The following is an 18,661-nucleotide window of genomic DNA, read 5'->3' as shown; positions in this document are numbered from 1 at the left end:
CGTTGTGAGCGCACCTGGAGGAGGGTGAGGTCTGCACTTTGCCGTTACAGGGCACAGACGGTGAGAGCCGCCAATAAACGCAGGATTAAGAGTCCAAGGTATTGTTGCGGCCAGAGAGTGTGGCTTTCCACTCGCAACCTTCCTCTTACGACAGCTTCTCGTAAGTTGACTCCGCGGTTCATTGGTCCGTTCCGTGTCTCCCAGGTCGTCAATCCTGTCGCTGTGCGACTGCTTCTTCCGCGACATCTTCGTCGCGTCCATCCTGTCTTCCATGTCTCCTGTGTTAAGCCCTTTCTTCGCACCCCCGTTCGTCTTCCCTCCCCCTCCCGTCCTTGTCGAGAGCGCACCTATTTACAAGGTACATAAGATCATGGACATGCGTTCTCGGGGACGGGGTCACCAATACTTAGTGGATTGGGAGGGTTACGGTCCTGAGGAGAGGAGTTGGGTTCCGTCTCGGGACGTGCTGGACCGTTCACTCATCGATGATTTCCTCCGTTGCCGCCAGGATTCCTCCTCGAGTGCGCCAGGAGGCGCTCGGTGAGTGGGGGTACTGTCATGTTTGTCATTTATTATCATGTCTTGTCCCTGTGCTCCCCATTCTGTTCGTTTCCCTCTGCTGGTCTTATTGGGTTCTTTCCCTCTTTCTATCCCTCTCTCTCCCCTCCCCTCTCACTCTCTCTTCTCTCTATCGTTCCGTTCCTGCTCCCAGCTGTTCCTATTCCCCTAATCATCATTTAGTCTTCCCACACCTGTTCCCGATCCTTTCCCCTGATTAGAGTCCCTATTTATTCCTTTGTGTTCCGTTCCTGTCCCGTCGGTTCCTTGTTTAGTATTCACCATGCTGTGATTGCGTTTCGCCCTGTCCTGTCGTGTTTTTGCTGTGATTGTGTATCGCCCTGTCCTGTCGTGTTTTTTGCCTTCATCAGATGCTGCGTGTGAGCAGGTGTCTCTGTCTACTACGGCCTGCGCCTACCCGAAGCGACCTGCAGTCTGTGGCCGCTTCTCCAGTTATTCCCCTCTACAGACTAGAGGATTTCTGTTATTCCCTGTTTGGACTTAAATAAACTCTGTTTCTGTTAAGTCGCTTTTGGGTCCTCTTTCACCTGCATGACACAAACAAGATTCTATTTTGGGTTCTGATGGGGTACAACATTTAAACTAAGTTCATGTGGCATTTATTATTTACAGTACCTTCAGAAAGTATGCATACCCCTTGACCTATTCCACATGTTGAGTGTAACAGCCTGAATTCAAAATGTATTCACTTCATTGGGATAGGGGGCAGCATTTCACTTTTGGATGAAAAGCGTGCCCAGAGTGAACTGCCTGCTACTCAGTGCCAGATGCTAATATATGCATATTATTAGTAGCGCTGGATAGAAAAGAAAAGTTTCTAAAACTGTTTGAATGATGTGTGTGATTATAACAGAACTCATATTGCAGGTAAAAACCTGAGAAAATCCAACCAGGAAGTGGGAAATTTGATGTTTGTAGTTTTTCAACTCAGCCCCTATTGAAGATAGGTGGGATATTGATCATGTTGCACTTCCTAAGGCTTCCACTCCATATCAACAGTCGTTGGAAAGTTATTTCAGGCTTCTGCTGTGAAGGGGGTGAGAGGGGAATGAGTCAGGTGTCTGGCAGAGAGCCACGAGCTCGTGATGCACGGTCATGTGAAAGTTACCTCGCATTCCATTGCTTTTCTAAAGACAAAGGAATTCTCCGGGTTGAGACATTATTGCAGATGTATGTTAATAACATCCTAAAGATTGATTCTATACTTCGTTTGATATGTTTCTACGACCAGTAATATAACTTTTTAGACCTTTCATCTGAGCTTTACGCTGGACTTGCACGCGCATTTGGATTTCTTTACCAAACTCCATAACAGAAGGAGGTATATGGACATAATATTTATAATGCTATTTCTGACTAATGTTGACTACAGAACATGGCGGATATTTCTTTGGCTGGTTTGGGCTCTGAGCGCCGTACTCAGATTATTGCATGCAATGCTTTATCCATAAAGTTTTTTAAAATCTGACACGGCAGTTGCATTAAGGAGAAGTTTATCTAAAGTTCCATGTATAATAGTTGTATCTATTATCAATGTTTATGATGAGTATTTCTGTGAATTGATGTGGCTCTCTGCAAAATCACTGCATGTTTTGGAACTACTGAACATAACACGCCAATGTAAAATTCGATTTTTGGATATAAATATGCACGTTATCAAACAAAACATACATGTATTGTGTAATATGAAGTCCAATGAGTGTCATCTGAAGATCAAAGGTTAGTGATAAATAATCTTCTGCTTTTTGTGACTCCTCTGGCTGGAAAAATGGCTGTGTTTTTCTGTGACTTGGTGGTGACCTAACATAATCGTTTGTGGAGCTTTCACTATAAAGCCTTTTTGAAATCAGACACTGTTGCTGGATTAACAAGATTGTTTTTTTGTCTTTAAAATGGTGCCTAATACTTGTATTTTTGAGAAATTTGATTTGAGATTTCTGTTTGAATTTGTCGCCCTGCAATTTCACCGGATGTTGACGAGGGGTTCCGCTAGCGGAACGGGGTTCCATTCCCAGACAGGTTAAACGTATTTTTTGCTCACTCATCTACACAACATACCCCATATTGACAAAATGGAAACGTATTGAAAATGAAATACAGAAATATCTAATTTACATAAGTATTCAAACCCCTGAGTCAATACATGTTAGAATCACCTTTGGTCTTTCTGGTTCAGTCTCTATATATATATATCACTAGCCACTTTAAACAATGCTACCTTATATAATGTTACTTACCCTACATTATTCATCTCATATACATATGTATATACTGTACTCTACAACATCGACTGCATCCTTATGTAACACATGTATCACTAGCCACTTTAACTATGCCACTTTGTTTACTTTGTCTACATACTCATCTCATATGTATATACTGTACTCGATACCATCTACTGTATGCTGCTCTGTACCATCACTCATTCATATATCCTTATGTACATGTTCCTTATCCCCTTACACTGTGTATAAGACAGTAGTTTTGGAATTGTTAGTTAGATTACTTGTTGGTTATCACTGCATTGTCGGAACTAGAAGCACAAGCATTTCGCTACACTCGCATTAACATCTGCTAACCATGTGTATGTGACAAATAAAATTTGATTTGATTTGATTTTGATTTGATTTAAGAGCTTTGTACACCTGGATTGTACAATATTTGCACATTATACTTAAACATTCAAGTTCTGTCAAGTTGGTTGTTGACCATTTTCAAGTCTTGCTACAGATTTTCAAACCGATGTTTAAGTAAAACTGTAACTAGGCCACTCAAGAACATTAAATATTGTCTTGGTAAGCAACTCCAGTGTATACTTGCCCATGTGTTTTTCGGTTATTGTCCTGCTGAAAGGTGAATTTGTCTCTTAGTGTTTGTTGGAAAGCAGACTGAGCTAGGTTTTCGTCTAGGAATTTACCTGTGCTTAGCTCTATTTTGTTTATTTTTATCCTGAACAATACTCCCTAGTCCTTTGCCCCAAACAAAATGCTTTGCATTCAGGACATGACGTTAATTTCTTTGCAACATTTTCTGCAGCCTCCAACTCAATCATCAAGTTTGCAGTCGACACAACCATAGTAGGCTTAACAACAATGAGACAGCCTACAGGGAGGAGGTGAGGGCCCTGGTGGAGTGGTGACAGGAAAATAACCTCTCCCTCAACGTCAACAAAACGAAGTAGCTGATCGTGGACTTCAGGAAAAGGCAGAGGGAACACGCCCCTATCCACACTGACAGGACCGCAGTGGGTGGAAAGGTGGAAAGCTTCAAGTTCCTTGGCGTACACATAACTGACGATCTGAAATGGTCGGTACAGGTGCATCAAAGCTGGGACTGAGAGACTGAAAAACAGCTTCTATCTCAAGGCCATCAGACTGTTAAATAGCCATCACTAGCCAGCTACCACCCGGTCACTCAATCCTGCGCTGTAGAGGCTGCTGCTCTATATACAGTGGGGCAAAAAAGTATTTAGTCAGCCACCAATTGTGCAAGTTCTCCCACTTAAAAAGATGAGAGGCCTGTAATTTTCATCATAGGTACACTTCAACTATGACAGAAAATCACATTGTAGGATTTTTAATTTATTTATTTGCAAATTACGGTGGAAAATAAGTATTTGGTCAATAACAAAAGTTTCTCAATACTTTGTTATATACCCTTTGTTGGCAATGACAGGGGTCAAATGTTTTCTGTAAGTCTTCACAAGGTTTTTACACACTGTTGATGGTATTTTGGCCTATTCCTCCATGCAGATCTCCTCTAGAGCAGTGATGTTTTGGGGCTGCTGCTGGGAAACAGAGACTTTAAACTCCCTCAATATTTTCTATGGGGTTGAGATCTGGAGACTGGCTAGGCCACTCCAGGACCTTGAAATGCTTCTTACAAAGCCACTCCTTCATTGGCCGGGCGGTGTGTTTGGGATCATTGTCATGCTGAAAGACCCAGCCATGTTTCATCTTCAATGCCCTTGCTGATGGTAGGCTTTGTTACTTTGGTCCCAGCTCTCTGCAGGTCATTCACTAGGTCCCACTGTGTGGTTCTGGGATTTTTGCTCACCGTTCTTGTGATCATTTTAACCCCACGGGGTGAGATCTTGCGTGGAGCCCCAGATCGAGAGATTATCAGTGGTCTTGTATGTCTTCCATTTCCTATAATTGCTCCCACAGTTGATTTCTTCAAACCAAGCTGCTTACCTATTGCAGATTCAGTCTTCCCAGCCTAGTGCAGGTCTACAATTTTGTTTCTGGTGTCCTTTGACAGCTCTTTGGTCTTGGCCATAGTGGAATTTGGAGTGTGACTGTTTGAGGTTGTGGACAGGTGTCTTTTATACTGATAACAAGTTTAAACAGGTGCCATTAATACAGGTAACGAGTAGAGGACAGAGGAGCCTCTTAAAGAAGAAGTTACAGGTCTGTGAGAGCCAGAAATCTTGCTTGTTTGTAGGTGACCAAATACTTATTTTCCACCATAATTTGCAAATAAATTCATTAAAAATCCTACAATGTGAGTTTCTGGATTTTTTCCCCTCATTTTGTCTGTCATAGTTGAAGTGTAGCTATGATGAAAATTACAGGCCTCATCTTTTTAAGTGGGAGAACTTGCACAATTGGTGAATGACTAAATACTTTTTTGCCTCACTGTACATAGACATATAATGACTGTTCACTATAATAATGGAACTCTAGTCACTTTAATGTTTACGTACTGCTTTACTCATTTCATATGTATATACTAAATTATATTATACTGTATTTTAGTCAATAGCACTCTGACATTGCACATCCAAATATTTATATATTTTGAAATTCCATTATTTTACGTTTTAGATTTGTGTGTATTGTTGCGATTTGTTAGATATTACTGCACTGTTGGGGCTAGGAACACAAGCATTTCGCTACACCCACAATAACATCTGCTAAATATGTGTATGTGAAAAAAACAATTTAATTTGATTTGAAACTCAATTGTTTTAAAGTCGACATTTGCCTCATGGTGAAATTCCTGAACAGTTTCCTTCCTCTTCAGCAACTTAGTTAGGAAGGACGCATATTCCCTCTCAGGAAACTAAAAAGATGTGGCATGGGTCCTGAGATCCTCAAAACGTTCTACATCGAGAGCATCCTGACCAGTTGCATCACTGCCTGGAAAGGCAATTGCTCGGCCTCCGACCGCAAGGCACTTCAGAAGGTAGTGCGTACGGCCCAGTACATTACTGCCATCCAGGACCTCTACTCCAGGCAGTGTCAGAGGAAGGCCCTAAAAATGACCAAAGACCCCAGCCACCCCAGTCCTAGACTGTTCTCTCTACTACCGCATGGTAAGTGGTACTGGAGTGCCAAGTCTAGTACAAAAAGGCTTCTCAACAGTTTTTACCCCCAAGCCATAAGACTCCTGAACAGGTAATCAAATGGCTACCTGGACTATTTTCATTGTGCCCCCCCCCCCCAACCCCTCTTTTACACTGCTGCTACTCTCTGTTTATCATATATGCATAGTCACTATAACTATACATTCATGTACATACTACCTCAATTTGCCCAACCAACCAATGCTCCCACACATTGGCTAACCAGGCTATCTGCATTATGTCCCACCACCCGCCAACCCCTCTTTTTACGCTACTGCTACACTCTGTTCATCCTATATGCATAGTCACTTTAACCGTAACTACATGTACATACTACAGCCTGACTAACCAGTGTCTGTATATAACCTTGCTACTGTTATTTTTTACTGTTTTTCTTTACTTACTTACCCACACACACACACACCTTTTTTCGCACTATTGGTTAGAGCCTGTAAGTAAGCATTTCACTGTAAGGTCTACAGCTGTTGTATTCAGCGCATGTGACAAAGCTTTGATTTGATTTGACTGGGTGTTGATACAACAACCAAAGTGTAATTAATAACTCCAGCATGCTCAAAGGGATATTCAATGTCTACCAATAGGTGCCCTTTGCGAGGCAATGGAAAATCTCCCTGGTCTTTGTGGTTGAATCTGTGCTTGAAATTCACTCCTCGACTGAGGGACCTTACAATTATCTGTATGTGTGGGATACAGAGGTGATGTAGTCATTTAAAAATGACTTAAACACTATTGCACACAGACTGAGTCCGTATTTAAACTTGCCATAAGGTTGAATGCTTACTGACTCAACACATTACATGTTTTATTAATTCGTAAACATTTCTAAAAGCAGAATTCCACTGAAATTATAGAATATTGTTTAAATGTAATCCATTTCAAATTCAGGCTGTAACAAGTCAAGGGGTGTGAATAATTTCTGAAGACACTGTATATTCTTCAGGAATCAATAGTTGTATATGTCATTAATTTATGAGTAGAAAAATGTATGTAGCAACTGCTGATTTCCCTTAAGGTTTGGGTGCATTTTCTGACATTTGGAACAAATGCACTGTTTGACGGAGAGCATCATATTTTGAACACAGAATATTTAGAATCATAGGATAGCACCTATGTATCATCCAAGCTCACTTTAATCCATTTTACAAAAAAAGGACGATATAATCATTCATTTCTTCAATTTGCTATCGTACCCAGAATCTAACAGAATAGTTGGAAAATGTTGCATTCGAAAATGTGGCTGTCTCAGCTCCGTACATGACACCCTTCTATTGGGGTTAACGCTGTTGCATGTTTCAGAATACCCTGTGTCTGAGCAGTTTGAGCCAGGTTCCATACCACAGCGCCAGGGAATTCCACCCAATACACAGGAAGGGAAAGAAGGAAAATAAATAAAGGAGGAGATTATTCAGTCTATCATAATGCTTATCAATCATCTTCTCTGTGAAAACGCTAGCAAAAAATGCTTTACTCTTAAAGATTCAGACATAATTCACATCTTCAGTCATAGTAACAAACACCAGATTGTGGCAAATTGTTGAACTTTTCATGCGAATCATTGATCCCATAGATGTAGACATACCATTGGAATGATCATATTCGTGTCTGGTCTCTGAAATAGGTCAAAATTAGACGTTCATCCATTTTCACAAATGTAAAATTTCAAAATTATTGCAAAAGTCAAATTTTGAAGTGGTTAAGTTGAGGCATTAAAATCTCAAACAACTTTCTATCACTGGGATGGAACTTGAAACCTCTATATATTTTCCACTTCACAGTAACAGCAGACATTTGATGAACTGACTTGTTGGAAAGGTGGCATCTGTGATGGTGCTACGTTGAAGTTCCTGAGCATTTCAATAAGGCCATTCTACTGCTAATGTCTGTCTATGGAGTTCGCATGGCTGTGTGCTTGATTTTATACACCTGTCAGCAATGGGTGTGGCTGAAATAGCCAAATCAACTTATTTTAAGGGATGTCCACATACTTTTATATATATATATATATATATATATATATAGTGTATTTAACCCCTCATTGTTGTCATTAAACAGTCTCCATATCTACACTGAACAAAAATATAAGCGCAACATGTAAAGTGTTTGTCCCATGTTTCAAGAGCTGAAAAAAATATCCCATATATATTTCGATACACATAACTGTTTATATCTCTCAAATTGTGTCCACAAATTTGTTTACATCCCTGTTAGTGAGCATTTCTTATTTGCCAAGATAATACATCGACCTGACAGATGTGGCACATCAAGAAGCTGATTAAACAGCATGATCATTACACAGGTGCATTTTGCCAATAAAAGGCCACTCTAAAATGTTCAGTTTTGTCACACAATACAATGCCACAGATGTCTCAAATTTTGAGAGTGTGCAATTGGCATACTGGCTGCAGGAATGTCTACCAAAGCTGTTGCCAGGGAATTGGCAGTACGTCCAACCGGCCTCACAACTGCAGACAACATGTGTGGCATTGGGTGAGCAAGTGGTTTGCTGATGTCGTGAACAGAGTGTCCCATTGTGGCGGTGTGGTTATGGTATAGGCAGGCATAAGCTATGAACAACAAACACAATTGCATTTTATCAATGTATTCCTCTGCAACTGGATCCTGGACTTCCTGTCGGGCCGCCCCCAGGTGGTGAGGGTAGGTAACAACACATATGCCAAGCTGATCCTCAACACTGGAATTCCTCAGGGGTGCGTGCTCAGTGCCTTCCTGTACTCCCTGTTCACCCACGACTGCATGGCCAGGCACGACTCCAACACCTTCATTAAGTTTGCAGCCAACACAACAGTGATCACTGACAACCTGATCACTGACAACGACGAAACAGCTTACAGGGAGAACGTCAGAGACCTAGCCAGGTTGAGAGCTTCACGTTCCTTGGTGTCCAGATCACCGACAAACTAGAATGGTCCAAACACACCAAGACTGTTGTGAAGAGGACACGACAAAGCCTATTCCACTACAGGAAACGAAAAATATTTGGCATGCGTCCTCAGATCCTCACAAGGTTCTACAGCTGCAACATCGAGAGCAACATGACTGGTTGCATTGCTGCCTGGTACGGCAACCGCTCGGCCTCAGACCGCGTTTAAAAAAAATCAGTATTCTTCCATGAATTTTTCAACTGGTACCCCGGGACCTTCAGGCGAGTCTTGTGAGGCCTGTGAGCATTCTAGAACAAAATACGTGTTATGAGAGATATATATGTGTTCATGAGAGACTCGTCTGTCTTTTGTAGGCCAAACCGTTCGATAGACTAGTTTGTGAGAAGACCAATTGTAAGGATGCCCCATGGTCTGACAAACACTGCTCTAGCTCTGTCACCTTTCAACACAGATGTCAGACATAGCCGGATGTGGTGGATTGAGACGCATCTAATGCAAAACAGCAGATATCTCTAACTTGAACTGATATATTTATTTTTATGCTAATTACATTTCCACGGGGGCACGAAAATTGACCTTATTAAGGGGTTTAAACTTAAGTCTTTGTGCAGGAAATTGACTAATTCCTTTGATGTGGCTTTTTGTCTGCTTCAATTACTCCTCTTTTCACAACCCATCTCCCCATCCATCCCATTCACTACGGTCATATACATGTATGATACACCAAGAGCCTGCCTGTCGCAGAAAGCGCAGCACTCCCACCCCCAAACTACTTCCTGTGGCTATGAATACACCTACAGGATTGCCTTTCTGGCATTACAATGGTTACACAAACTGTAAGTCGCTCTGGATAAGAGCGTCTGCTAAATGACTTAAATGTAAATGTAAATGTAGAAGCTCAAAGAATCAACAAGAACCACAGGAGAGAGAGTTATATGCTGAGCTTAGCAAATAAGTTCAAGAAGAGACATTTAAAAAAAGACAGTGTTCTTATGTCATCCTAGATGTTAACTTTTCAGTGTGGTACTGTGTGTTTTAGTTGGGCCACAGAAGTTGTTTCATAAACCTGTGACGCATCCCAAGCTCATTTCATAAGCAACAAAAAAATGATTCCAATATTTCTTCTCACTCCCTAAGATCCATTGGCTACACTGGGTGAGTTTCACGGTACAGACTGGAACAGTAAATGCAGTTAATTACAACTCAATAACTGTCTTGTCAAATTCACACAAAGTATGTGGCTTAATAAAATAAACTTGCCTTCGATCAAGTCAAAGCATCATTCTCTGTGTGAATTGCAAACTTAGACCTTATACTCTAAACAAAATCCACAGCCATGATGAATACGTAATTTAAAACAAATGTCATTCATGTCGATAACAAATGTTGATAACAAAATATCTAGCATTCAGCTTACAATTTCCAGCCCATAAGTTTTGCCCTCAACAAAGAAAGCTTGGAATGATACAAGTTGACATCAGAATAAGATGCCCAAAATGCCAAGGTTCCAGAGTGGGGGACCTACCTTGGCTTTGTGGGCTGGTTTGTGTGTGTTCATCTGGCTGACCTAGGCAAGTAGAAAAGAGTAGAGTCCACTTTTAGAGTCATTGGAGCAAAGTTCCTCTCTCTGGTGGTGATTCAATTATTTCCCACTTGAATTGCACAACGATGAGGAGAAAAGAGAAGGAAAGAAGTGACACCAAATGAGGGAAAGATCAATGTCCGGATTTTGACTGACAAGAAGTTCAGCTCTGCTTAGCCATATCTGTCTTCACTGACTGAATGACTGAGCGAGTCTGAGTGTGGATTGGGTTGTGGGTGTGGGTGTGTGTGTGACCGTCTCTCCTCACTGGTACCTCATTAAACTTTTTTTTTTGAGAGGCAGTGTTAAAACCCCTCCTATTTCTCTCTGTCTTTGTCCGTCCCCCAGCCACACTCTCTCTATATCTTGTTCCTCTTACTTGCTCTCTCATATTCAATCTCCTCTCTTTGTAACTTGCTGTAAAAAACTACTGTATCAATCTCTCTTTCTCAAGTCATACTTTCCTTGACACATGGAGCGGTGCCCCTGTTGAGCACCCATGAAACCCAATGCAGTAAGAGTCCTATCAGATGTCTATCTTAGTCCAACTCTTTGGCACAGTATGTCCACTTGTTATTTGTCTTGTAGGACCTTTGTAACTGGCCCGTAATATCTTCAAGACTCTGTATGTGAAGACACATTGAGCAGCTCTGCGAACATGAAGGGTATTGTCTAATTCAACTCTACAAACAAGACAGAGCTTTTGTGTTTCAATAATGTCTCATTAAAAATAACATGATCAGGCTGAATCCTTATAGCAATAGTTTACCATTGTGAGCATTGGTAAACTATTGCAAAAAGGATTCAGCTTGATCAAGGATTCAGCTTGATCAAGGATTCAGCTTGATCATGTGATCTTTAATGAGACATTATTGAAACACAAAAGCTCGGTCTTGTTTGTAGAGTTGAATTAGAAAATACCCTTTGTGTAGAAAATCCTTGAATTCAGTGCATTTTTACGAGTGAAATCTCCCCCCCAAAATAGCAAAATGTTTGTAATTAGATTAAATTGACATCATATTGTACAATCTATGTATCTCCCTTTCGTACACATACGTTATTGGTTGCATTCAAGAGGAGATCATTTTTAAAAATTGTTTTCAGTTTGTCAATATCAAAGTAGCCTGTCATTTTTGTCTTTTTGTGGTATAAAAAAAGATTATGCTAATTTCTCCAATCTGTAAAATTATGTAAAACATTTTTGTAAAAGGACAACGTTTTCCCGGGCACCCTAAAATAATTTACCCCTGGACCTCGAGTGTGCGCTCTGTACAGAAGGTAATTTTTGCAAATAGTTGTTGAGTTCAATAACCTGCAGTGACTAGGCTACTGGTACCAAATCTGGACGTATTCCTAGTCATCAAATTAGGAATAGTATTTTACTGTTTGTCTGCAAATGCGATGATATGAATGCATATGCTTTATTATCCTGATTATTATTTATTTAATATTAAGGTGAATTCTTTAGTTCTGGTCAAAGGTTTCAACCATAGCCTGGGAAGATAGTTTGACCCTTAACCTTGACCCTTCCTGTGGCTATGGTGGAAACTCAAGACTAGATAACTGGTCAAATTTCTGTTTTTATTACATACTGACATTCAAAATGTCAATATATGACCACTAAATCATGAGACCAGGTTGTCAGACTTAGTACATTATATAATGATGACCCAGCTCCAGTCCATTGGGTAATGGGGGAAAGTCAGGATGCTGAGATTTCACTTTCAGATTGGTGTCTGACCCAGAGTCAAGCCAATCACTGCTATATGACACTTGGCAGACTGGACATCACTGATCACATTAGCCTTCTGGCATACCTAAAGCCACAGTCCCGGACAATGATGCTCCAAATAACTGCGATCCTCTATCCCCTTATCTAATAAGCTGTATCGCCATTGAACATCCTATCTGTCTTTATGATCCCCAGGCCCTATTGGCTATGTGTACAGTGCCTTCAGAAAGTATTCACACCCCTTGACTATTTCCACATTTTGTTGTGTTACAGCCTGAATTTAAAATGTATTACATTTTGATTTTGTGTTACTGGCTTACACACAACACCCCATAATGTCAAAGTGGAAATATGTTTTTTGACATTTTTACAAATTAATTCAAATGAAAAGCTGAAATGTCTTGAGGCAACATATTGAGTACTCATAATGAAGGGCACAAATTGGTAGACTGGTCAAATAAATGCAAATATTGAATATACCTTTGAGCATGGTTAAGTTTTTAATTACACTTAATTACACTTTTTTAACACACCCAGTCACCTTTCTTAACTCAGTTGCCAGAGAGGAAGGAAACCGCTCAAAGATTTTACCATGAGGCCAAATGTAACTTTAAAACATTTAGAGTTTAACGTCTGTGATAGGAGAAAACTGAGGATGGATCAACAACATTGTAGATACTCCACAATAATAACCTTGTCACACCCTGATCTGTTTCACATGTCTTTGTGCTTGTCTCCACCCCCCTCCAGGTGTCGCACATCTTCCCCATTATCCCCGGTGCATTTATACCTGTGTTCTCTGTTTGTCTGTAACCAGTTCCTCTTGTCTTGTCAGGTCTTACCAGCATCCAATCTTCCTGTTTCTCAAGTTCTGTATCCTAGTTCTCAGTTCTGACTATTCTGCCTGCCCTGACCCCAAGCCTGCCTGCCATCCTGTACCTGCCAGACGCTGACCTGATCACAAACCCCTGCCTGCCCTCAACCTGCCCTTTGCCGGGCCGACTGGCCATGACAGACCCAGCAGACTCAGACCAGATCCACAATGTTATCTCCCAGCAAACAGCCACCATTGGAAGGCACGAGGAGTTATCGCCACCAGCGATTGTTCTTCCCAGCCTACCCCAGTGTCCCGAGAACCCCACTTACTTCTTCCGGAGCACTACACTGGAGATTCTGGAACATGCAGGGCCTTTCTCTCCCAGTGCTCTCTCATCTTTGAGCTGCAGCCTTCTTCTTTCCCCTCGGACCGCTCGTAACCTCATAATGCTGTTGTCCGGGGAAGGCACTCGCCTGGGCTACAGAGGTGTGGGAGCAACAGTCCGCCGTCTGCCTCATTCTGAAGGAGTTTGTGGCAGAAGTACGGAATGTGTTCGATCCAGCTACACCAAGATACCCGTAGTGTGGCTGACAACATGGTGGATTTTTGCACGTTGGCAGCTGAGAGTGCCTGGAACCCATAAGCATTGTTCGACATGTTCCTTCACAGATTATTGGAGGTGATCAAAGATGAACTCGCAGCCTGGGAGCTGCCAATGGACCCCCGATCGATGGGAGGCTACGAGAACATAGGAAGGAGAGGGAATCTGTACCCTTTGCCCTCGCTTGCCTTCGATTCCCACCTCGCCTCCAAGGAATCCCAGAGAGCCCCGAAGTCTACATATCCGAGTGAACCCGATGTCACCCGAGTTCACTCGGGAAAGACTGAGGGCTGCCGACTCACCTCATTCGGATCCCATGCAACTGGGCAGGGCTAGATTGTCTCCGGCTGAGCACGTATGCGGACATAACACCCAGAGCTGTCTATTTTGTGGAGCTACGGGACATTTCTTAGCTATCTGCGCATGAAGCAGCTATGAGTACGCTGCTGAGTCGTATGGGGAGTTTCCCATCCTCCATTGCTCGTACCTCTCTCCATGCTACCCCAAATCTCTCCGGGTGCTCATTGACTCATGGGCCGACGAGAGCTTTATGGACAATACCCTAGTCTCGGAGTTGGGAATCCCCACACAACCCTTCTCCATTCACATGGATGTCAGAGTGTTAGATGGGAGCTCTATTGGCAGAGTCAACGACACTACGTTTCCCATTAACCCGAGAGTGTCGGGCAATCACAGTGAGAGTATGGAGTTCCTGTCAATTGAATTCACTCATGAACCTGTGGTTTTGGGTTTCTCCTGGCTCCAGAGGAACAATCCTCTGATCAGCTGGGCAACTGGTTATATCCTGCGTTGGAGCCCGTTTTGCCATGTACATTGCCTGAGGTCGGCACTGCCTGCCCTGGGACATCTTAAGGTAATTTACCACCTTCACAAGCAAAGTCTCAGTGCTATGATGGGTTCTAAAACCAGACTGAAGCGTTTCATATACATTCTGTGTCTTCAGGAAGGCAAACAGTTCTCAAAAAATTTTGAGAGGCATGGGAGATTCGATATAGCCGATCGTTTATTATATTTTCTGGGTCAAGGTGTTGCTTTTTCAAGAGAGGATTTATTACTGCCGCTTTTAGTGAGTTTGGTCCACATCCGATGGATAGAGAGCCGTTTATTATGTTCAACATAGGAGGGCCAAGCACAAGAAGCAGCTCTTAAAGTAGTTTAGTTGGAATAGGGTCCAGTATGAAGCTTGAAGGTTTAGAGGCCATGATTATTTTCATCATTGTGTCAAGAGATATAATACTAAAACACTTGAGTGTCTCTCTTGATCCTAGGTCCTGGAAGAGTTGTGCAGACTCAGGACAACTGAGCTTTGGAGGAATACGCAGATTTGAAGAGAAGTCCGCAAATTTCCTTTCGAATGATCATGATCTTTTCCTCAAATCTTTTCCTCAAATCTTTTCCTCAAAGAAGTTCATGAATGTATCACTGCTGAAGTGAAAGCCATCCTTTCTTGGGGAATGCTGCTTTTTAGTTAGCTTTGCGACAGTGTCAAAAAGGCATCTTCTTGGATTATTATTTTCCTTAATTCGCTCAAAGAGACTATGTTTGCCTTAGTGCTCCACATGCTAATTCTGGATTGATTGTCCTTGGGTTTTCAATTGCCATATCAGTTCTGTTATACTCACAGACATTATTTTAACAGTTTTAGAAACATCAGAGTGTGTTCTATCCAATGCTATCAATTATATTGGGCACATCAGTCATCCGAGATTCCGAACAAAAAAAACAGAATTTAAAGGCAGTGCTACCAACTACTAATTGAGTGTATGTAAACTTCTGACCCACTGGGAATGTGATGAAAGAAATACATGCTGAAATAAATATTTCTCTCTACTATTATTCTGACATTTCACATTCTTAAAATAAAGTGGTGTTCCTAACTGACTTTAGACAGGGCATTTATACTTGGATTAAATGTCACAAATTGTGAAAAACTGAGTTTCATGTATTTGGCTAAGGTGTATGTAAACTTCCGACTTCAACTGTAATTACCATGCATGCAAGTTTTTCCTGTCTAAAAGTTGAGGAGAGACTGACTGCAAATGGTTAGTGTTGAAAATCCCAAATTGTTTGCATAGTTAACTTACACACAGCTCTGACCCACACACTTACCCCTTCCAGTCTTTTCACAGTTCCCAAATCAAGAACAAATTATAGAAAGTGTACATTATTATATAGAGTCATTATTATATAGAGTCATTATTATATAGTCATTATTATATAGAGCCATTATGGAACGTTGTTCCTTCTCATGTTGCTCAAATGAACAGCAAGCCTGGTTTCAAAAAACAGATAAAGCAACACCTCACCACACAACGTCTCTCCCCTGTTTGACCTAGGTCATTTGTGAGTATGTATTTATATATAGGCTACATGTGCCTTTTTTTGGAAATGTATGTAGATCTGTCCTTGAGCTGTTCTTGTCTATTAATGTTCTGTATTTTGTAACGAAGGAAGATTTTCCTCTAAATGCCAAATTCCTTTTAAATCCCAAATGCAGCTGTGTTTATATCAATATCAAATCATTTCTGAGTAACAATTAAGTACTTTAAGTACCTTACTAGATTTAAATTCAAATGTGCAATAATAGCCTCTCTAGATTGTATTTTCAACCGGCAAATATCAGGAAATAACACTGCCCCCCAAAAATTGTAGTGTTAGTTTTATCAGCTGTTTCAACTGCAAAGGGCCCTTAATTAACAATGCATGCAAAGTGTATGGAAATAATATAAAAAAGTTCAATGCTGATAACTCATTAAATAGACTGCCACAAGGATAGTTTGGCAATTAGAAGGATATCACCTGTATATCACTAGATATAACTGACATTCCATTCACTGTTATAAGACTATTAAAACCAGATCATCATGGGCAGAATCACGCAGTGCAGCTGCAGTCATGAACAGTGGTCCTGCTGCCATGAGAGATCTGTTTCCAAGAGACAAGTCCCATTTCCTAGAAGGGGAAGAGTGAGCCTCTGAAAAATCCATATGTGGTCTTGAGTTTGATTGAGCCAGCTAGCCGTTTGGTTGGAACTCAATCCATCTTAAAGCGATAGATATCAGAGTTGAACACAGTAACTGTCAAAACATAGATATTGATTTTGGCACTACGTAACAACAGCTGTTGTGGTGAAATTGAGCGTAGCAGGTTAGTTAGCTGAAGTATGTCTGTGTGGACAGAGATGGACAATGCCTTGGGCAGCAGGGGGCTGAAACCCAATAACCTTTCCACAGCATCTATTCACTATGGTGTCCTTCAAGGGTCGAATCTGGGCCCCACAATTTTTTCCCTGTACATTCCCTGTACATGGGAAACCTTGGTGACATCATCCGCAATCATAACATTCATATTCACCTCTGAGGATGACATGCAGCGTTTTACTAATCAGTCCCAGTGACCAAGCTAGTGTAGCTACCCTTCACAAGTTTCTTGCTGACATCAAATGTTTGATGTCTGACCATTTTCTCCAGCTCATTGATAAGAAATAGAAGGTTGTTTTATTTGGCCCGCACCTTGCGAGAACCCAAACTGTAAATAATCTTGGTCATTTGTTCACCTAAGTAAATGTCACGTTCTGACATTTAGTTCCTTTGTTTTGTCTTTGTTTTAGTATGGTCAGGGTGTGAGTTGGGTGGGTTGTCTATGTTAGTTATTCTAAGATTTTCTGTGATTGGCCTGGTATGGTTCTCAATCAGAGGAAGCTGTCAATCGTTGTCCCTGATTGAGAACCATATTTAGGTAGCCTGTTTTCAATTGTGTTTTGTGGGTGGTTGTTTTCCGTCTTTGTGTGTCTGCACCAGACAGAACTGTTTTGGTTGTTTCTTTGTTGTTTTGTTATTCAGTGTTCAGTTTTGATTATTATTAAAAATCATGAGCACTTACCACGCTGGTCCGATCCTTACTCCTCCGTTACAGTAAAGTCCACAACCAGAAACCTTGCTGTCTTCTTGGACCATGATCTAAACCTCAAACTGAATGTAAAGAACGTTGTCCAGTCCTGCTTTTACCATCTAGGTAATATCGCAAAAAAAATGCAGTCACTGATCTGGAGAGAGTTATACATAATGTTATTAATCACATTTAAGGTTATGCTTGGTTTTGCCCAATCCTATATCTCTGATATTGCATCTCCATAGTGAGGACTCAGCTTGAGATCCTCTGGCAGGGCACTGTTGACCATTCCAAAGTCTAGGTTGAGTTTTTGTAGAATATCTTATACAATGGGTTAAAGCTAAAATTTGTGAACCCTTACTCACCTCATTTTGTTATAGCATCTTTGGTCCGACAGACAATTAAGAGAAACCCAGAATGCATTGTATGTCACCAAACATGGCCCCACACATAGCTAGAATTTTCTTAGCTCATCATAATCAGTACAACCTTCGAAAAATTATTTTACACACGTACTATGTGCCCATTACAATCTATGCAAAAATCAGAATGCATGATTTATCACCGGTAATTGAAAAATGTGAATAAAACAGTAAATATATCAATAATTACCACACAAAACATTTTCTGATAGTGATTTATTGATACAAATGGCACGTACAGGCAGTCAATCACGTAACCTCTCACTCCCAATGAGCCATTCAGTGTTGTTGTTTATGTATGTAGCTAGTGAGCTAAGCTGTAGCATTAGCAATGTCTTTCAAAAGGAGACAACTCACAAATGCGGACATTGTGGAGATTTAAAAACATTCTGACAATGAGTCTGAAAGTCAGGAATCAGATTCTGAGTGACAGTGAGGAGCTGCCCCCCAGTCATTGAGAACCCTGAATCTGAGGACCCCTTTGTCCACTGACAAAGTCCTAGTTCCCTTTGAAGATGCTGGTGGTGATGGAGACAGACTGACAGTGGATGAAGAACAGGAGTTCTGTGGTAGCTGGAAGGCTGTCCGCCATTTCACCCCTCCTGGCTCTGCTCTGATGAGTCCCAGTCTGGAGTGCAACGGCCCTTGTCATTTCCATCTGACGCAGAGTGCTTTAAGTTGTTTCTGGCAGAGGAGCTTGTGGGAGACATAGCAGAGACCAATCGCTATGCTTTGGAGCTACAGA

General features: G+C 41.3%; 1 protein-coding gene across 1 annotated transcript in view; it reads right to left on the bottom strand.

Annotated features, from left to right (window-relative positions):
• Positions 1–10,628, bottom strand: part of LOC124019062 — a 38,138-nt gene extending 27,510 nt beyond the window's left edge. Inside the window, exon 1 of the mRNA XM_046334420.1 lies at positions 10,376–10,628. Coding sequence (XP_046190376.1) covers positions 10,376–10,408 — 33 coding nt within the window. The 5' untranslated portion in view covers positions 10,409–10,628. The remainder of the gene's footprint in view (positions 1–10,375) is intronic.
• Between the last annotated feature and the right edge of the window lie 8,033 nt (positions 10,629–18,661).

The sequence above is a fragment of the Oncorhynchus gorbuscha genome, linkage group LG03, assembly GCF_021184085.1.
Source record: "Oncorhynchus gorbuscha isolate QuinsamMale2020 ecotype Even-year linkage group LG03, OgorEven_v1.0, whole genome shotgun sequence".
In the NCBI taxonomy this organism is placed as follows: Eukaryota; Metazoa; Chordata; class Actinopteri; order Salmoniformes; family Salmonidae; genus Oncorhynchus; species Oncorhynchus gorbuscha.
The sequence above is the reverse complement of the archived record's forward strand: the minus strand, read 5'-3'. Positions and strand labels throughout refer to the sequence as shown.